Source organism: Eschrichtius robustus, chromosome 10 (assembly GCF_028021215.1).
Source record: "Eschrichtius robustus isolate mEscRob2 chromosome 10, mEscRob2.pri, whole genome shotgun sequence".
Classification (NCBI taxonomy): Eukaryota; Metazoa; Chordata; class Mammalia; order Artiodactyla; family Eschrichtiidae; genus Eschrichtius; species Eschrichtius robustus.
In genome coordinates, this window is record NC_090833.1 from 55,738,637 (window position 1) to 55,760,829 (window position 22,193).

At 33.4% G+C, this 22,193-nt stretch overlaps 1 protein-coding gene across 12 annotated transcripts in view; it reads left to right on the plus strand.

Moving 5' to 3' along the window:
- JAK2 (Janus kinase 2) overlaps positions 1-22,193 on the plus strand; it is a 245,921-nt gene that overhangs the window by 199,274 nt on the left and 24,454 nt on the right. For all 12 annotated transcript variants that reach the window (XM_068552633.1, XM_068552634.1, XM_068552631.1 and 9 more), the window contains 9 exons: positions 465-610; positions 10,249-10,570; positions 11,365-11,484; positions 13,309-13,466; positions 15,337-15,448; positions 17,349-17,535; positions 18,213-18,340; positions 19,808-19,942; positions 21,060-21,147. In XM_068552633.1, coding sequence (XP_068408734.1) covers positions 465-610; positions 10,249-10,570; positions 11,365-11,484; positions 13,309-13,466; positions 15,337-15,448; positions 17,349-17,535; positions 18,213-18,340; positions 19,808-19,942; positions 21,060-21,147 — 1,396 coding nt within the window. The remainder of the gene's footprint in view (positions 1-464; positions 611-10,248; positions 10,571-11,364; positions 11,485-13,308; positions 13,467-15,336; positions 15,449-17,348; positions 17,536-18,212; positions 18,341-19,807; positions 19,943-21,059; positions 21,148-22,193) is intronic.

A 22,193-nucleotide genomic window follows, 5' to 3' on the forward strand; every position in this document is an offset into this window, starting at 1 on the left:
ACTATACAGTGTCTGGCATTATAATTTTTTGTTTACTTGTTTCATGTCCCTGCTACATTTTAGTCTCCTTGGAGGCTGAGGCCACATGTTACTAAGGCCAAAACAGTCCTTAGTATAATGCTTTGAGCATACTTGGAACTCAGTACATATTTAATTAATATCTATTTTAATTTAGGTAATTTTGATGTAGAAGTTATAATTGAAGATATAAGCAGTGAATAGATTGATGTCATATATATATTCTATAATTGGGAACCCAATTTAAATCAGTTTCAATTTGCAAAAGAACTTCTACTAAAATTTTATGGCAAAATGTTTCAAAATCAAGGGAGGAGTTTTCGTTCTTTTTAAATGCATATATTCTGGAAATTACGTTATAGGTTAAAATACAATAGTAGATTAAAATGTGATAGTGAAACTAATGAGATATTTTCTTCTAAATTTCTTTTTTTTCTTTACTTTAGTGGCGGCATGATTTTTTGCATGGATGGATAAAAGTACCTGTTACTCATGAAACACAGGAAGAATGTCTTGGGATGGCAGTGTTAGATATGATGAGAATAGCCAAAGAAAAGGATCAGACCCCCCTGGACATCTATAGCTCTGTCAGGTAATTTTCTTATGTAAATCCATATACATAAATATGAACAGTTATAGTTTTTATATAATTTATTTGTGTTTTCTGTGTTTGCCCATACTTTTTTTTGGTGTGGGTTGTTTGTTTTTGTTTTTATTGAATGATTCTTTAAATTCTATAGTGCTTTACAATTTTCAAAAGTTCCAAACACATGATTTCATATAATCCCATAATAACCATTTTTTTCCCTCTACCCCTATAGTATCCCCTCCTCCTTTCCCTCTCCCAACTGGTAACCACTAGTTTGTTCTCCATATCTGTGAGGCTGCTTCTTTTTTGTTTTATTCGCTAGTTTGTTGTATTTTTTAGATTCCACATATAAGTGAAATCATACAGTATTTGTCTTTCTCTGTCTGACTTATTTCACTTAGCATAATGCCCTCCAAGTCCATCCGTGTTGCTGCAAATGGCATAATTTCATTCTTTTTCATGGCTGAGTAGTCTTCCATTGTGTGTATGTATGTATGTACACATGTCTATACCACATCTTCTTTATTCATTGATCTGTTAATGGACACTTACGTTGCTTCCATACCTTGGCAATTGTAAATAATGCTGCTGTGAACATTGGGGTGCATGTATCTTTTTGAATTAGTGTTTTTGTTTCTTTTGGCTATATACCCAGGAGTGGAATTGCTAGGTCATATGGTAGTTTAAATTGTAATTTTTTGAGAAGCCTCCATACTGGTTTCCACAGTGGCAGCACCAATTTACATTCCTCCCTCTCCAACATTTGTTATGCGTTTTTTTTTTTGATGATAGCCATTCTGATGGGTGTGAAGTGATATCTCGTTGTGGCTTCGATTTGCATTTCCCTGATGATTTGTGATACTGAGCATCTTTTCATGTGCCTGATGGCCGTCTGAATTTCCTCTTTGGAAATATGTCTATTTAGTTCTTTTGCCCATTTTTTAATTGGGTTGTTTATTTTTTGATGTTGAGTTGTGTGAGCTGTTTATATATGTTGGATGTTAATCTTTCATCAGTCATATCATTTACAAATATTTTCTCCCGTTCAGTAGGTTGTCTTTTCATTTTGTTGATGGTTTCCTGTGCTGTGCAAAAGCTTTTAAGTTTGATTAGGTCCCATTTGTTTATTTTTGCTTTTATTTCCTTTGCTTTAGGAGATGGATCCAAAAAAATATTGCTGCAATTTATGTCAGAGACTGTTCTGCCTACGTTTTCCTCCAGGAATTTTATAGTATCCGGTCTTACATTTAGACCTTTAATCCATTTTAAGTTTATTTTTGTGTGTGGTGTTAGAGAGTGTTCTAATTTCATTCTTTTACATCTAGCTGTCCAGTTTCCCCAGCACCACTTAGAACTGTCTTTTCTCCATTGTGTAGTTTTGCCTCCTTTGTCATAGATTAATTGACCATAAGTGTGTGGGTTTATTTCTGGGCTCTCTATTCTGTTCCATTGATCTGTGTGTCTGTTTTTGTACCAGTGCTATACTGTTTTGATGACTGTAGCTTTGTAGGATAGTCTGAAGTCAGGGAGAGTGATTCCTCCAGCTCTGTTTTTCTTTCTCAAGAATGTTTTGGGTATTTGGGGTCTTTTGTGTCTCCATACAAATTTTAAAATTATTTATTCTCGTTCTGTGAAAAATGCCATTGGTATTTTGATAGGGATTGCATTGAATCTGTAGATTGCCTTGGGTAGTATAGTCATTTTAACAGTATTAATTCTTCCAATCCAAGAACATGGTATATCTTTTCATCTGTTTGTGTCATCTTCATTTTCTCTCATCAGTGTTTTATACTTTTCTGAGTACAAGTCTTTTACCTCCTTAGGTAACTTTACTCCTAGGTATTTTATTTTTTGATTTTATAATAATTAAATATTGTATGAGTAACTTTTCTTCCTTATGTAACACATACTTTGTGAGATAAAAGAAATCATTATTTTTTCCTTTTTCTTTTTCCTGTTTTATTGAAATATAGTTGACATATAGCACTGTAACAATGTAAGGTGTACAGCAAAATGACTTGATTTACATAATAATGAAATTATTATCACGTTAGATTTGGTTAACATCCATCATCTCATATAGGTGGAAAAAAAAGAGAAAGAAAAAAAATCTTTTCCTTCTGATGAGAACTCTTAGGATCTACTTTCTTAACAGCTTTCAAATAATACCATATAGCAGTGTTCACTGTAGTACATTACATTCTGAGTACTTATTTATTGTATAATTAAAAGAAATTACTGAAAGAGTTGGAGTACTACAGAAAATATCATAGTGTTAACTGAACTCGGGTTCGGCTGCTCGCTGCTTGAAAGCCAGTACTTGAGAGATGAGTGCTTGTAGGAATGGAAAGTTTGCTTTATTCTGGAGGCCAGCAACCTGGGAAGAATGCAGGCTCGTGCCCCACAACCACCTCCAAATATTCTGCTCGGCCATGAAAGTTTTTAAAGGGAAAAAGGGGAAGTAATCTCAGTCTGTCATTGAGGCAGGGATCGCATTCTTCACCATCTCCCGCTGCATGTGAGTTTGTCGACTCCTAGTGATCTTTGTTTAGATGCTATCTTGTTCACACAGTTTGCTCATGAGATTACTGAAGGGGAAGCTGGGGAAAAGAGCTTATCATCTCTTAATTACTTATTCTTCATTTCTACCTCTTAAATCTAAGAAAAGTATCAACAGGTTAGGCGAGGCATCGGGTGATCAAAAGATTTGAAAGATGTGCTTGGGCTGGAGGCTAGTTAAAATATAGCTTTGCTAAAGTGACAAGACAAAAGGGGCCCCCTGCAGAGAGCTGCTTCCTGCAAAGGGTTGCTTCCTGCAAAGAGCTGCCTACAAATCCCCACTGTCAGACATCATTCCATTTCTATGGGATTATGGGTGAAGGTCTGTCTTCTGTAACTTCTTCATGCTGACATAGGGTGTGCTGTATTCTTAGAGTAGAAGATGTCAACGTGGCTCTGTAGCATCTCTTTGCTGGCAGTTTTAGTTGCCCACTTACATATACGGGTAGAGCAAGCTACAATTATTTTGAAGCCCACAACGATGCAGATTATTAAGAGCAATAGTGTTATTCCCATTCTCTTGAGGCTGGTTCTTGGAATTGTGCTAGCCGTAGATTCAGTACTTCTCAAGATGGAGCAGCTTATGTCATGGTCACAGTCTGGTCATCATGCAGTTAGCTTTTCCCCTCTGGTGGCAGTTATAGTATCTGTACAACAACTCAGGAATGTACATCAGACACTGAAAGACTCTGTGACTCTATTGTCCTAATTATTAACTTCTTGGGCCTGCTCTTTGTGACTGAGGGAGTCCTGGGAGACTTCAGCTTTTTTTTGTACAAGAGGGGCCTTTGTACTTGGGTGGGAGCCCACAAGGTTCTGCTTGACTTTAATAGGTGTTCAACACCTATTTATTATTTAATTCATTCATTCTGAAAAGACTAGGTAAGGTCAAAGGAATGAAAAGAACACCTGGAGGCATAATTTCTGGTAAGCACAAATTGTCTGTATAAATAATTGAGTCAGTATTTCTCAAGTAGTGGTCTATATTTATCACCACTAATTCAAGTGGTGATACTTGAATTAGTATCACCTGAGGTGCCTGTTAAAACAGAAGATTCTTGGGCGCTAATCCAAGAAGTTGGAATTAGTAAATCTGAGGTGACGCCTACAAATATGAATTTTTACAAGTGTTGTAGGAGATTTTTTAAAATTTCAGCTTTATTGAGGTGTATTTGACATATAAAATTGTAAGATATTTAAAGTGTACATCATGGTATATATACATATGCATTGTGAAACGATTCCCTCTATCTAGTTTATTAACACATCCATCACCTCACATATTTATCTTTTTTTTTTTTTTTTTGGTGAGAATATTTAAGTTCTACTCTCTTAGCAAATTTCAATAATAGACTACAGTATTATCAGTTATAGTCACCGTGTTTTACATTAGCTCCTCAGACCTTATTCATCTTATAACAGATCCAGCAGATTCTTATACAAGTGATCCACATTCTCCAAATTATTCTTCTGCACACTGAATTCTGACAGTCAAGCCTATACAATTTTTTGAAACACTACTCCTACAGCCCAGCTTTAATGGCTATAAAACTTCTACTCTTTTTAAAGGTATATATGACTATTATAAGAATGCTTTGATTGTTTTTTTGAAGTTTGAAGACTAAACATTTGTTTTACGTATTACATGCTTACCTGATTAGAAGTTTGAGGATGTCATGATCTGGTTAAAATTCCTTTTATTCCTAGAAATCCTTTTCTCAGTAACTGGCTTCAGTCCCTCCTTTGCTGAGTGCCCTCAAAACAGTTAAATACCCAATTTACAGGTTATCAGTTTCTGTGTTTCCCTCTCTGGTTTTAGGTATTCTTGTTTTGTTTTCAGATGTCTGGTAGTCCTTAACCTAAGGATGCAGGCCATAGCGTATGATTTTAGGAACTCACTGAGGTGTCTTGAAGATTCCAACATCTAAAGGAAAAACAAAAACATTTCTGTTTTCCACTAATGCCTTGATCTTTATTAAAATACAAACACCTCTTAGAATAGTAACTTATTCATTCGTTCGTTCATTCATTCATTTAACAACTTTTTTTTGAATACCTGCTATAGCAAGACCATAGTAGAACGGAGTGAGGGAAGGAGTATCTTAGATGTCGTTAATAGAAACTGAAGGAATTGAAAGGAACACAGTTGAAGAACAGAGAAGCTTTGAGCCACTGAAAATGAGTTTTTAAATATGAAGCCATCTCTAGGCTTAAGCTATGATAGAACACTTATGCTTTGGAGACCATAATATTGTCCAAAGTCTAGTGTCCTAAAACAAGTGAATGTTTAATAATTGTATTTCTCTGATTATCTTTACCAGGATATAAATGCATCTGCAAAATTCTGCATCATTTTTCCTATATTTTACTTTTAAAACTGTGTAGATATTCATTTATTCATTATATTGATAAGATTTCATGATATTTTAAAACAGTTTTATTCAGGTATAATTTACATATCATAAATGCACTCATTTTAATTGTACAATTCAATATTTTTTATTGAGTTGTAAAGGTTCTTTATATATTATGAATACAAGTCTCCAGTTGTAGGTTCTCCTATTTATGATTTGCAAATATTTTTCCCATCCTGTGGATTTTTTTCACTTTCTTGAAAGTATTATTTGCAGTACAAGAGTTTAAATTTTGAAGTAATCTATCTGTATTTTCCTTTGTCTTTGGTACCATGATATTTAATATTAGATAAATAATTTATGCCTCTACTGAAGGAAAAACATGCCTGATTTGCTTGCCTTCTTAATGTAATTTAACTCACTGATGTTTTCCGAATTTTCACTTCCAGCTCATTTCTGAGAAATAATCAAGGAACTCTACTCATTTTTAAAGTTTTCAGGAATAATGGAAGAACAGATGAATGATTAGTTCTTGGCAGAATGAAATAAGCTGCTTTGTTCCTAGAAATATCCAGTAGAGTATGGATCTCTGACTAGTATAACTAAAAACGTATTCTTTCCCAGACTTAAAAAAAAATACATGTAAGATACATCTCTGTGTGTCTGTGCCTGTGTGTTAGGTGCATCTGTGTCTGTGAGCACATGCCTCTGTGTGTACATAGTACCTGTATATATCAATATGTCTTTGTTCATCTCTTTGTGCATGTGTATGGATAAGATACTTACTCTTTTGTATGCCAATTCCTAATTGGACATTGTGGCTTAGGTATTGGAGTACAGAAAATAAAGGAAACAAATAAGATTTTTCTGTTTTCATTCTCCATCTGCTCTTTAAAATCCTAAGTTTGCTAAAGGGTAGGAAGAAGAGAGCTGGAAAATAGAAAGAGTTTAAAGGAGACCCTGCTGAATTTGCGAACACTAGGCCAGGACCAAGGCCACTTACATAGCAACTGAGGTATATACCTCATATCACTAGACTCCCTTTCTAGACAACTAAGCAAATATTAGAGTTTCCAGTGGCCTACTCCAATTGTAATAATAAGATGCATGTTTCATTTTATGGTACAAAAATAGTATAATAAGGCAAGGCTTAATTTCAGAACTTTTAGAGCCTGAATTTTAGGCTACTTTAAAAATTCAATAAGAAAAACATCAGGAAAAATGTTTTTATGCTTCAAGAGTTAACAACTTTGTGTCTCTTGAAAAATTTTAGTGTTTCTAACAAGTCTGGTTCAGATAGCATGACATCAAAGTGGATTCACCATATTTAAGAAATCATACATTCCTGTGGTGTTAGCAAAGGATGTATGTCTGGTCCTTTATTCCAGGGATCAAAGTGGAAAGACTTGTAGTTTGTTATCTTAAACTCTTCTTTTTATCTCCAGATAAGCTTTCAAAGCCTTGTTAAATCAAGTAGCCATGGGTGTTTATGTAAATTGTAATCCAAATTTATTAAGGCTCTTGGTATAACTAAAGTTTTTGACAGAAGTAGATAAAGTAGGAATCATTTGTATTCTGATTGTATTTTTAAGCCTTTTCAGGTTTTTTTTCCCTACACTTACTGAGGCTCTCCTATATGCTATCCAGACTTTCATTAAATTTTATATATCTGTTTATCTACAAATATATAATTGCCATGAAAAGGAAAAGAGTGTGACTTTTGATATCTGAAAAAATGAGTAGAATTTAGTGGGTGGGGAGAGGTAAGTGATGGAGATGGAGAGTACAGGCTCATGGAAGAGGCCTTGTAGCAGAAGTGACCACAGGAAGAATGAAGAGAGTCAGTATGGCTAGAGTCAGTATGGCTAGAGCTCAAAGGTCATGAGGCAGGGGCTAGACTATGTAGAACCTTAGCGACATGTTGATAAGGGTAAGAACACTAAGAAACTATGTAAGAGTATTAAGCAAGGGTAAAAAGATTAGATTTGTGTTTTTAAAAGATCCCCATGACTCCACACCAGTTTAGAAAACAAATCAGAGGGTTGGAAGAGAAAATGGAAATGTGGGTCAACCAGAGAGTAAGGCCATTGCAGTAGTTCCCCCAGGAGATGCAGTTGATTGGGTTAATAATGAGAAAAATGGGCAAATTAGAGAAATATTTAGAAGGTAAAATCAAAGGAAAATGGTGATGGATTGAATAATGGGGGTTGATAGAGAGGTTGTATGAGGGTGATTCCTGAGTTTCTGGGTCTTGTGGAAATAGGGGAACTGTAGTGCTGTGTACTCAGATAGGGAATGCTGTAAGAGGATCTTTCAGGGGAGGACGTTAGGGGGACTCATGAGTTTGGTTTGACACATTGTTTGAGGCACTTTTGAGCCATCCATATTATAAGGGTAAATTGACTTGACTGTGGAAGGTATGGGTCTGGAGCTTAGAGATCTGCGCTACAGCTAGAGATATCATAGTCATTTGCATATAGAGTATCTAGTGCGAAAGAAAGTATAGATAAGAAGAGAAGAGGGCCCATAATTAAGTCTTGAGGAACTCCAACAATTGTCACCAGCTAAAGGGGATTGAACCTGTAAAGAAGATTGACGAGTAGCCAAAGAGATGGGAAGAAAATCAGGAAAGCTAAGGGGAGACAGTTTCAAGGAGAGCGTGATCAACAGTGTTGGATGCTGCTGAAAAATGACAAGTAAAATGAACAAGGAATTTGGTTTTAGCAACATGGAAGTTTTTCTTGATTTTAGCAAGAGAAGTTTCAACAGAATGGTGGAACAGAAGCCAGATTGGGGTGAGTTACGGAGTAAATGGAAGGAAGGAAAATAGAAATGGCTATATAAACTTCAAAAAGAAGCCAGATAGGCTGTAGCTGGAGGAAGATGAGGGCTAAGGAAATTTTACATTTAAGATAGGAAGAACATTAGTATTTTTAAAACTTGTGGATAGAAGAGAAATAATAGATAGGGTAAAATTCCCCAGAGGGTGGATATATATTAGAGGAAAAGAGGGGGTATAGGTAAGTTCATGTCAAAGGAATGGCTTTAAGAGATTTATACCTTATTTATTATAACAGGTGGGAAGGAGGAGAGAATGAATGCAGATGTATGAAATTTTGCTAGCAAGATATTGAGGGAGCTCTGCTTAGAGAAGCTTTTTTAATTTTTTCCCCCTAAGAAAGAGGTGAAGTCATTTGCCGAAAGCGAAGAGAAATGTAGCTGAGGTTTAAGGCAAAAGAAAGGTAGGAGGTTTGAGGATATTGGAGAGGGTTTGACATAGTTGTGGGACTTGGGAAAATTAATTGAACAGAGAAATGTCATAAAAGTGATGGCAGTGATAAAAGCCTATTTGAAATTGGTGATTATGAATTTATGATGCAACCTATCTACCTTGTCAAATGACTTTCTCCAGCAGCTTTGGCTACTTGAGTACAAAACTGAGAGTTCCTTAAGGGGATTAGGGTAGAGAGGGAAAGGGAGTAAGTAAGCAGTGGTATGCTGGTAAATGTTTAACAACCAGTTCTTAAAAAAAAAAAAGTCTGATTTGTTTGTAATTTTTGCTGATATCCATGGTTTAAAAACCCTCTCTGTGGCCACTTTCAGAGTATCAACCTGACATCACTGAATGCAGAATTGAAAAGAGATGAGGAATAGCAAACCTTTTCCACCACTCGGATATGATAGACATTTATAACCTCAAAAGCATAGATAGTAGCAAAATGTAAAATAAAATTAAAAATGTAAAATAATTAGGAAGTGATGCCTTTTGAGTAATCATTACCTATATTTTAAATATACTTAATTTGTAAGTTTATTTAAGTTAAATTTTAATGATCGCTGTTTAATAATCAGTGCTGTTTAACAAATAATCCTTAAAATGTAACATTCTCTGAACGTTAGCCAGCTCCATCACTCAGGTACGGTAGAATGTGGTAAGTGATATTATGGAATGGTGCACAGAATGCTGTCATACAAAGGGAGTAGCATCTAATGTGGTTATAGAGGTCCAGAAAGGCTTCCTGGATTTGATGATGCTTGAGCTGAGACTTGTAGGATGAGTAAGAGCCAACCAGATAAGAGATGGGTGATGGGAAGAGGGATTAGCATATGTGAAGGCATGGAAATTTAATATAGTTGTACCTTAAGAAATAAAATGTTCTTCATTTGTGAGACATTTGAGCAGGAGAGAAGTAAGTTATCTACCTTCCTTAGGATATTTTACATAGAGATGGAAGTACAAAAGATTCAGAACATTTCCAAATGGAATGTTTTGATTGCAAAGGAGTTATTAGGAGTTATTGAAAGTTGCCTGAGAAAATAATGCATACAAAAGAAGTGTGTTTACCTAATGAAAATCAGTAGCATCTAACAAAATGTAACAATTTCCAGAATTCAGATACATTTTAGAGTACGCCAAAAAATGGTATATAAGATAATCAGAGAAAATAAATTTTTAGACTCCAATGTTAACTAGACTATGTCTTCATTTCATTAGGGAAGAAAATTAACATCTCTTGCTCTAAAAATTTATGGTGACTCAGAATTTGTAAATGCATTCACATCATCAAACAAAACCTTAAGGTTTTATACTATATGGATGGTGGCTGTGTCACTTTTTTCCATTTGACTACTGTGCTATTTACTTATTATGGAGAAACATGGTGACTTCTCTTTTAATTTTGTTTTGTTCCAATTTGTTCTGCTGTTGTGTGTGCTCTTTACTCCTAGCTACAAGACATTTTTACCAAAATGTGTTCGAGCAAAGATCCAAGACTATCATATTTTGACAAGGAAACGAATAAGGTACAGATTTCGCAGATTTATTGAGCAATTCAGCCATTGCAAAGCCACTGCCAGAAACTTGAAACTTAAGTATCTTATCAATCTGGAAACTCTTCAGTCTGCCTTCTACACAGAGCAATTTGAAGTAAAAGAACCTGGAAGAGGTCCTTCAGGTGAGGAGATTTTTGCAACCATTATAATAACTGGAAACGGTGGAATTCAGTGGTCAAGAGGGAAACATAAAGAAAGTGAGACACTGACAGAACAGGTAATCCTCAATGATATGTTCTCATTCTTTGTTAATTTAAGTAGAATGGCAATAGAAGCAAAGTACTTTTAGTCATTTGAAACATGGTCTTGCACTTCTCTTCTCCCATTGATACAAATGGAAGTTTTTAATAATGTGATGCCAACAAGGTCATACCTATAGTTCTTTTCTCATTGTTCTTAAATGGCATTTTATTTAATTTTTTATGACTAAATAATAGTAATGGTGTTTTTATAGTTTCACTCTTGAATTCTAACTGATTTTTAAGGTAGTTTTGCTTCCTTTTCTCCTTTTACTATTATTTATAATATGAAGCACAGTCATGAAATTTAATTAGTTTGAAAAAGATTAATTTTCATTGATTTTATGATGTTGTATACTTGTTAAATAATTTAGTTTTTGTTTAGGTTTGCATTACGAATTTTAAGTTTGTTCATATCTATGTGGTTCTTAGGATATTATCAGTTTTTTTTTTTATCTTCATTCTTTGGTAAACTTTCAATTTTCTGGCAATGGTTTCTATTAATATTGATTGGATTGAAGGGTACTATAGCACACTTTAGATTCCTGGAGTGTGGATTACACCCTTTAATGCTCTCATTTTTAAGTGAAAGCAAGATACAGTGTAGTTTTAGGGTTACATTATTGGGGGAGAGAATCCCATTTAATGCTTATCTATTGGTATCAATACTTTTTAAAAAGAATTTGGAATGAAATCTCCTTCATAAGAGTCTTGTTTTAAAATGGCTCCATAAATTCTACCTGTTTTTAATATCAACTGCTCTTAATTACAGGATTTACAGTTATATTGTGATTTTCCTGATATTATTGATGTCAGTATTAAACAAGCAAACCAAGAAGGCTCAAATGAAAGCAGAATTGTAACTATTCATAAGCAAGATGGTAAAAGTCTAGTAAGTTTGCTTTATCATTAAATAATGGTTATGTTTTACAGTTGTCAGAAATAAGTATTTCAGAATCTTAATACCAAAGTTACTTTCTTGTAGGGATTTTGATTATAGTTTTAAATAGAGCTATAAACAAACAACAATTTAGTAAGCTTTTTGATTACATCTAGCTTTTTGTATCACTACCAACACTATCTTCCCGTAGAGTGTCTTGTATGTTAATGTATTTTTCAGTCATTTTCATAATTAGCAAAAGCACCAGTTACCTCCTGCCCTTTCCTCCCCCACCCCCAGCCCCAGTTGTGCTAGTTCCCTGTTGTAATGCTCATTCCTCACTACAGTCGACCCTCTGTATCTGCGGGTTCCATATCCACAGATTCAACCAATCGCAGATTGAAAATATTCAGGAAAAAAAATTCCAGAAAGTTCCAAAAAGCAAAACTTGAATTTACTACGTGCGGGCAACTATTTACATAGCATTTTCATATAGCATTTACATTGTATTAGGTATTATAAGTAATCTAGAGATGATTTAAAGTATATGGGAGGATGTACGTAGGTTTTATGCAGATAATACGTCATTTTATATAAGAGACTTGAGGATCCACGGATTTTGGTATCTGTGGAGGGGAGAGATAGATACGGAGGGAAGGAGCGACAACTGTATAATCTTTTTTTACCAATAGAGATGTACGTAATTATAGTCATACCACCTCTTTATATAACAAAATGTAAACCAATCCCAGGTGATCCCTACCCGAACTGTGAGACATGTTTAATTCTAAAAGATGAACCCCTTCTCTTTTTTAAAATAGCTTCAGAGGGAATTCCCTGGCAGTCCAGTGGTTAGGACTCTGTGTTCCCACTGCAGGGGGCATGGGTTCGATCCCTGGTTGGGGAACTAAGATCCCCCATGCTGCATGGCATGGCCAAAAAATAATAATAATAAAATAAAACAAAATAGCTTCAGACATCCCACTTAACTTTAATTGAAAGGGAAGAAATGAATTCCTTTATAGTCTGCTCTTAAATTGCTTATTTTTCTGGCTCTGTTTTCTTTTTAACTCAGATATTTCTTGTACTTCAGGCTTAAACGTCATATTAATGTTATTTGTTTATTTAACTTAAGTATCTATATGACTTACCTACCAGGCCATTTCAGGGTTATATGACCAAAATTATAAAACTTGCAACTCACTTTAGTCAGCATGCCTTCCTTTTCTTAGGTATTAATCCTTTGTTGTACAGGTTTGCAGTTCGCCAAGTCTTTTAACATTGTTTATGGTATCTTTTATAGTACCTATTTTTATGGCCTATTTGTGTTAGCTAGATACCTTTTATAGTTCAGATACCTCACACAGTTCTCTTCTTATTATAATTTTTGATATAAGTCCATACTCTGTGTTCTCATTGTGACTAAATATTGCTGAGCCAAGCATTATACCGTGATCACATTTCCTTTCTTGTACATACAACTTTCTGTTTTTCTGGGAGTTGATCATTCCTTCAACTTTTTTCAGTATTTCTAATTAATAACAACTTTTATATCAGATTAGATAGATTTATAATTAAGATGACTAGCACATTTGTCTAATAGGTGTATTGGAAAATAAAATAAAATTATGGGTGTAGAGTGAACTATAACTAGAAAGGCATGATAGACTCATATTTGAGAGGGTCTTAAATATCAGACACAAGAATTTGTAATTCACATTGGGTAATTGGGAGCCATAAAAGACATTTGAGCAATTTAGAAGAAAACTACTTCAGAAGAATTATCTAACAGCATGGAGTGAAAATAATTTTCTTCTTTTTCTTTTCTCCTCTTAGGAAATTGAACTTAGGTCATTAAAAGAAGCTTTGTCTTTTGTGTCGTTAATTGATGGATATTATAGGTTAACTGCAGATGCACATCATTATCTTTGTAAAGAAGTAGCACCTCCAATGGTGCTTGAAAATATACAAAGCAACTGTCATGGCCCAATTTCGTGAGTAATACAGACTTTAAAAGTAAATTTTTTTAAAAGTAAATGAGGTATTTACATAGAAGATTTTACACAACAGAATGATATACATAGGTTTAGGAAGTTTAGGAAAGAAATATTAATCTGACTGAACTTGTTTTTCTTTTAATGAAAGCCTATTTCCAATCAGATTACATAATAATTAGAATTATTTAGAATATAACTTACCATCTGTATCTCAATCTATAATACTAACTTGCTGTATAAGTTTGATATTTAGTTCCCTAGGTGTGTTTAATTAACTCGTCAGTGTTAATTTTTTTAAAAACCCTCCAATTTATGTTTCATTAATTTGGAAATACTGCAGAGGAGCCACAGTGAAAAATTTGATAATCATCATTATTTTTGGATAATCCATCTCCTTCCACTGAAAGCTTTGAACACAAAATGTATATGATGTCCATATTTCTAGACTAGTTCTGTGCAGTATGTTCCACAGTGGTGAAAATGAAAATGTTCTATATCTGTGCTCTTTAATAATTGCTGCTAGCCACATGCGGCTATTTAGTATTTTAAATGTGGCTAGTGCAACTAAGGAACTGAATTTTAAATTTAATTTTAATAACTTTACATTTACAGTTGACCCTTGAACAACACAAGGTGTTAATCCTCATATAACTTATAGTCCATCCTCTGTGTCAGTGGTTCCTCTGCATCCTTGGATTCAAACAACCACAGACTGTGCAGTACTGTAGTATTTACTATTGAAAAATATCTGTGAATAAGTGGACCCTCGCAGTTCAAACCCACGTTGTTTAAGGGTCAACTGTAAATAGCTTCATGTGGCTACTAGCTACCGTGTTGACGCACACAGTTGTAAACCTTTATTTTAACACTGGATAAAGCCAGCTATCATGCACAACATCTCTTTACCCCAAGTCCTAGTTATCTTTCAGCCAGGATGTGCTTTATGATTGGCACCGGGTCTGAAGGACTTGAGCAGAAGAAACAATCTGGGATTTTGAGCATATGTTTTTTACCTGAACCTCTCCTTAACTATTTGAGAAATCATGTCCTGACTGGTATTTAAGACTGATTTGGCCTATACCTAAATGTCTGTTTAAGAAGTACGGTTGATATGAAAAAGTTGCACTACTTGAACATTCTATAATTTACATAGTCAGTATTTTTAAAACTCCTACCATTCATTCATTCATTCATTCATTATCCATCCATCCATTCTTTCATTTATTTGTATAACATGTACTGAGTACCTAATATGCACCAGGCACTGGTTTAGGTATGAGAAATACAGTGATAAGTGAAACAGAGATAATTCTTGCTTTCATGTAGATTACATTTCTTTCAAGATGTGCAGCTTCAGTTAAACATGTAGCAAATTTTAAAAATTAGTAGTCTTTGTTGCTTGCCATGGGTCTTCTATTAGACTAGACGTTGGTATTATATTAAATATTAAAGATGCACAAATTTTTATATTAGCAATTGCTGTGGTAGAAGAGACATAAGTGTTTTATGACATATTGTTTGTATAGTTAAATGAAGTTTTATGAGAGTATGGTTTTTAAAATACTAAATTTGAAATCAGAAGGCAGAAAATTCATATGAATGAATTGTTCTTTGTGATTTTGTATGTCTATAATACCCTTTGTTTTTAAAGCAATATAATTGCCCCTTGAATCGGTTTGAACTTATTGCAGAATAGCTTGGTACTTTAATATTTTTCCTTGTAAGATTATTGACAAAAATATAAAATAGACGAGACTTCTAAAAATTCTGAGAGTTTTAGATTTGACTTTCGATTTTTAGATGACATTTTGGTCATTATGTCATGGTTCTTGCTACATTATCATTCAAATTACTTCTTTACCTTTAGAATGGATTTTGCCATCAGTAAACTGAAGAAAGCCGGTAATCAGACTGGACTCTATGTACTTCGATGCAGTCCTAAGGACTTTAATAAATATTTTCTGACTTTTGCTGTTGAGGTTAGTATGTCACACTAATTAATGGTAACATCTTTATTTAGAGCATATAATTTCCCTTTTGTAATATCTACCATATTTCCGTTTTAATACTCAGAATGATAGCTTTGGATATGATAACTAGCAATTAAGTAAACTTAATTTACCTCAGCTATTCTTCATAAACAAGATATAATTTCTAGGATTTATATTAAAAATTATTTTTAGTATCTTACTATCTTTTGGAATTTATTTGTTTTTTTGATGTTTGGGTGTTACCAGTGTGTCAGTTTTCATCAAGTCTCTTGAAGTCTCTTTTTTCACAAAAATGCATATCTTTACCAAAACATGTAGAACTAAATAAATCAGAAGTAAACTTTCCTTTTACAGGTAATGGTTGTAGGATTAGAGTGAAATAGGGTAATAACAAAGAAAGAGACATTATTGCACTTTTAACTAGTGGTTTTCCAATATTAAGAATAATGATCTACAATGTATGTTTTAAGTGTAGAACTGCAAGGAAATCTCACTGTTAATACAGATCATTTTGGATCTCAGCTAAGATTGTGTACTATCCAAAATTATCTAAAAAGATACTATCACTTATAAGGCAGTTTCATGGTGTAAATCTTGAGAAACTTTGTAGCTGCTTGCAAAATTTATCTTTTTAAAATTAAAGAATGTAAGGATTGTGTTATTATTTTAATTTTTATAAAAAGCAATCATCTTATATTTAGCATATGTAAAGTGGATCAATTGTCCATAAATACAATACATAAAGTAGGTTGCTCCATGACTTTAATGTTGTAAAATACTGATAATCTATCCTAATTTCACAATATCTTTACTGTCATATATGACAGTCTATTATATTCAATTATCTAATCAAAATGCGTATATTTTTTATATTTACCGTATTTGCCCAGCATAATATGAGGGCTAAATATCAGGGAGTCTATGGCATAACCGTACTTCAAGAAATTTATCTTTTGGAAAAACAAAAATAAAGTATACCAAAAAATACTAAATCGAGCATTGTTTATTACCCAGTATATCCAGTGTAAGCAAATATAGACAAGAAGAGAAGGGATTGCAATTATTAAGAAAGGTCCTTTGGAGTAGGAAGCACTTGAGACTGACTGGAGATAATGAGTCGATTTTATAAAAATGATTCTAAGTCGGTTGAATATGTTTATAAGAAGCAGTTCGAAAAATAGATGGTTGAGCAAGTTCATAATAGAGGACATAAGACAAACATTGAAAAACTGAAAAATATTAAAATTGCCATATTAGACATAATTAACAAATACAGTAGAGGCACAATAGGTAGTCACCTTTGCTTATGGAATGGGGTCAGAGTTAGGGAGGACTTCACAGAAAAAGTGGAAATTGAACTGAGTTTTAAGGATTGAATAAAAAGTACATTGCTCAAAAGGAAAGGATGTACATTCTGTAGAGAGATAGCACGTACAGTTATCAAGGCATGAAACGGCATGGCATTTGCTTGAAAATTTTTAAGTCACCTAATGTAGCTAGAGCATGGGTTGTATGTTGAGTGGCAGGAGTTGAGGTTAGGGATGGAGGCAGAAGCCAGCTCATGGAAGGCTTTATATGCTAAAATAGTTTTAGACTTTATTATGTAAATGGTGGAAAGCTGTTAAGGATGGTATTATTATTGTTTATTATTATTGCTTTCTTCCTTGCCTTTCAATAAAATAATTCTTAAGCCATTTCTGTAGGCTAGGCAGTTGTAATTAGATGCCTTTTTGAGGAACCAAACACCTCTCTCACCTTATGCTGGTATTCATGGTTCAAATGTCTAAATGTTCTTTTGGTTGTTTTGTGATATCATTTTTGTCACAGTAATCACTACTATGTCCGTTGTGATTTTTCCTTCCCTCTCTTTATAATTAAACTTACATAGAGAGAAAACGTCATTGAATATAAGCACTGTTTGATTACAAAAAATGAGAATGGAGAATACAACCTCAGTGGTACTAAGAAGAACTTCAGTAATCTTAAAGATCTTTTGAATTGCTACCAGATGGAAACTGTTCGCTCAGACAGTATAATTTTCCAGTTCACTAAATGCTGTCCCCCAAAGCCGAAAGGTAAAATAGATTTCTAGTTATTTTTAAAATATTGGCCATGGATGGTGTATATGGTGGTAGGTATTTTCAGCATGTTGATTTCAAAAGAAATAGTAAAGAAGAAGCTTCAAAAACAAATTAATTTTTTCCTGATATGTTGTACAGGCATTGTCTAATAGAATTGTTCAGTTTGGTTTGTGTTTTCTAGAAGTGACTTAAAGTTTTGTAATTCTAAAATGTACTTAAAAAAATAATAATTTCATGGTATCAATAAGTCACTTATTTATTGAACTGAAAGACCCTCAGTACCAAATTCTCATATGTTATTCTAAGTAAAAACTTTCAGATTCTTTTAGAATTTTAATTTCTTTTAAATTATCTTTTAAAATAAAAATAGTAAGGTTGGAAATCCCTTGAAATAACAGGCATATTAAAATTATTATTAAAATTCCTGAAAAATTATACTAGTTAAGGAAGGGATTATAATTTTGAATATATAAAATAACTGTTTAGAGTACATCAAAGTTCAATGAATAAACTCCTAAAATAATTTTCTGTGAAAAAAAAAATGAACAATAAGAGGCTGTTAAGAACACATTTTATTTTATCCCTTTGGAGCAATTTATATCCTCAGTGTGTTTTGATTTTATATATATATTCTTTTTTTTTTCATTCATTCTGTCGTTTTTTTTAAACAGATAAATCAAACCTTCTAGTCTTCAGAACCAATGGTATTTCTGATGTACCAACCTCACCAACATTACAGAGGCATAATAATGTGAACCAAATGGTGTTCCACAAAATCAGAAATGAAGATTTGATATTTGTAAGTCATTAGATGCTGATTATTGTCTTTTTGTCTTTTTAAAACAACAACTGTTTTCTTCATTTTCTACCCCACGTTACATTCATATGACATTTGGAGCTGTTTTATTATAACCTATGTTATAAAACTTTTATAGCAGTTCACATATTTTTATTTCTTGTGAAAATGTGATACTGAACTTAAGTTAATTATTTTAAGAATGGAATTGTATTCTCTTTTCAGGAATTAAAAAAAAATTTAATAAAAATTAAAAGTCTTCCTCTAAAAACGTATCTTAATTCTCAAGTTCTCAAGAAAGTAAGGAAAGTTCAAAGAATGTACTGAAAACAAGTAGTACATAAGAGCTGATGTTTGGCCACAGAACATTTTGGGGGATCAGGATTACCAGGACCCTCACGTAAATACGTCCTCAGTGAAAAATATATGGATTGTGAAAAATTCACCCGCTAGCAAAAAGAGAAGAGTGTTGTCTGTTTTAGTTGAGCTCTTAGTTATGAAAAAGTCTGTCCTGAGAATTTGTAATTATAAAGTTTTGAGTTTGGGTTTCTTTATATCACCTGCATGGTTTGAGAAACCCTAAGCCAATAAATTGAATTAAAATAACAAGTGGTACTCCCCTAGTAACACCCTGTGGTGGTTGACAGAGAAAATATAAAATCTTTTTGGAAGAATATACTCTTAACCTAGGCCACCCAAGATTCCCACAGATAAAATGACTCCAAACATGAGCTTTTTATTGAAAATTTTAAAACATACGGAGAAATAATCCCGGATTAAGCAAGAGTCAGAAGACCGACAAATATCAAATTATACTCCAAGAGCTTCATATAACAGACTTTTCAGATAGAGATTATAAAATACATATATATATATATATATATATATATATATATGTTTAAAAATAAAAAAGGATTTGAAAACATGGGAAAAACCAAGACATTATCAAAACAGCCCAAAAAGATTTGGGGGTGGGGGGAAGTATAGAAATGAAAAATATACTCATTGACATTAAAAAAATGAACAAATTACAAAGCAGATTACTCATAGTTGAAGAGAGAACTAGTGAATTGAAAGATCTGAAAATTATTCAAAGGCAGCAGAACGGGAGAAAGAAATGGAAATTATGAAACAGAAGGGACATGGAGAGTAGAATGAGAAAAACCAACTGATGTCTGAGATCCTTAAGGAGACAATAGATAGAATTATCCAGAATTATAAAGATATGAATCCTTATGTGAGTAACAAGAAGCAGAGAGTTGCCAGGTAACCTGACTAACATGACAAAACTAATAATAATAGACTGCAGGCAGCCCTGCTTCAGAGTGCAGACTTTCAACAGTTATTCTGTAAGGATATGCAAGAAGTACTAGTGGATTTTTTAAGACTGTTTGTCATTGAACATATTTCCTAATTCCCACTTCTTTCTCCATTTTTATTCATTCTTTCTTTCCATTTTTTCTGTTAAAGCATGAAAGCCTTGGCCAAGGAACTTTTACCAAAATTTTTAAAGGTGTAAGAAGAGAAGTAGGAGACTATGGTCAACTGCATGAAACAGAAGTTCTTTTAAAAGTTCTGGATAAAGCACATAGAAACTATTCAGAGGTTTGTATATTCCTTTTATAGTTCATGTAGTTTATGATATTTAAAGATATGCTCTCATATGTACACAACACATTCATGTATGCAGCTTTTCAAAATTGTAATTTTTAAAAGTATATATATCAAGGACCTTTCTGAGGATGTATTCTGGTGAGTCTAAAAAAATATGGAATTTTTTCATAATAACTAATTTCCAAACTAAATATTAAGCATTGTGTTACGTGTATTATTACATCTTTGCATATACTAAAGCAGTGGTTTTTGAATTTGGCTCCCCAGAGCTTCATGGGTTCCACAGGTTTCCTCTATAATTTCATCTACTTAAAAAAAGTTTGAAAGGCAGTGTACGTGAGGAACACTCCAGGTGAAATGTTGTACCTCTGGGCATCATCCAAAGATGCTAGCCAGCAGAAACCCAGCTGCCAGTTGCCAAAGTCCTTAGTATAGTAAGATATCACCAAACATGATGTAACAAACATTTATGATACTTAAAATGTCTTAAAGGATGTTAGTAGAAGATAATGTGAAACATAGAAGCTGAAGAGTTGTTCTAATCCAGAACACCACAGTGTTGGTGATTGTGATCTTCAACAGCCATACCCAGAAGTTCTAGGCAAAGTTTAGTTGAGTTAGAGTGATGTTAATACCATGCCAGTCTCCTGACATAGTTGTTACAATATTTTATCTGCACAGCGATCATTCTTAATTCTTTAGGAAGTGTTACTTGAAGCTCCCATCCATTTACTGCAGTCCCACATCACTGTCTTTGGTGTCTGTCTCTGTTCGTACCTCTGTTCTCTGTTCTAGGTGCTATGGGTCTAAGCCTGTTAATCTTGCATCATTCATGTTGCCCTGTACCACTGTTGCTCTTTCACATTGCTGTCTGCTTGAACCAAGCTTACTCAAGGTTTTCCTGAGAATGAACTCTAACATCAAGGTTGATGGCAGTTGTAAGTCCATCTGAAGGGACCAGAGCACATTGTAACCTTATCTATAGTCCTGCTAAGAATAGGAGAAAGTGCATTTCTCTTATGGCAGAGAGAATCTTTCTGAACTATGAATGCTTTTAGACACAAAAAATAATTCTTTTGCATCTTTTCTATATTTTTCTTTTCCTTAGTCTTTCTTTGAAGCAGCAAGCATGATGAGCCAGCTTTCTCACAAACATCTGGTTTTAAATTATGGAGTATGTGTCTGTGGAGAGGAGAGTAAGTAAAACGACTGGCTTCCTTATGTTAATGTTATGCCTTTCTCAGAACATCCATTTTTATTTATATAGAAAATTCAATTTCAGGATCATAGATATCAATATAAACTATAATTTAACAGGAATTAAATATTGTTGAAACCAAAAACACTATGGAACTGTTCAGTTATATCTTCTTAAAAAGGAAACCAATGAATGAAATTAAAATGCAGTAAACAGTTTAATATGACTTATGTTATAGAGTATTATAGTAAACAAAAACAACCTTTTCTGTTAACCATAGCAATACAGATTATGGCTGGTTCAACATAACATTGTAATAACTGGCCATTTCAGTACAGATCTCTGAAATTATTAAGACAAAGCATATAAATGTTAGATTGAATTGTAATGGAACTAACTGAAATGATTGGATGTTGATATAGATATAATTTATGGCTAAATTTAAACTGTTCATAAAAACTCTCAAAAGTTTACATTCAGAAATTACTTATGTAATTAATTTCCCATTAGTAATGTAGATTAAATATGCATCCATACTTATATAACATTTTTTCATGTTTTTGAAAATTGATAGTCTTTTCCGAGGCAGTGGTTTTCAAATCTGTTCTGTAGAGGTATCTCAGGGGACTGATGAAATGGGACCAAATCTAAATGCAGAGTGGAGAGTTCTGCCCCTCACCGCCAACCAACTAGAGTGGTTCTGTATTTCTCTTTTTTATTTATTGATATTTCCCGTAATTTTTCATTTAGGGGAAAAAAAGAATATACTTCTTTACAAAGTTTGAAAACAATGTTTTAGAGCAAATAATCCCAGATCTTACATTTGCTTTTATACTTATTTCATTGATCTGTGATACTTTTTTTTCACATTAAAAATATCTGAATTTAGGAAGTGTGATATAATTGATGGCATTTCATAATTTAATTGGCAATTTTTAAAATTTTATGACACATAATAATGGGACATATGACAGTCAGTGGTATCTCTGAAATACAGTAGGTCTTACATGCCACATAAAAAAGTTTTACTAAGCTCTTGCTCAT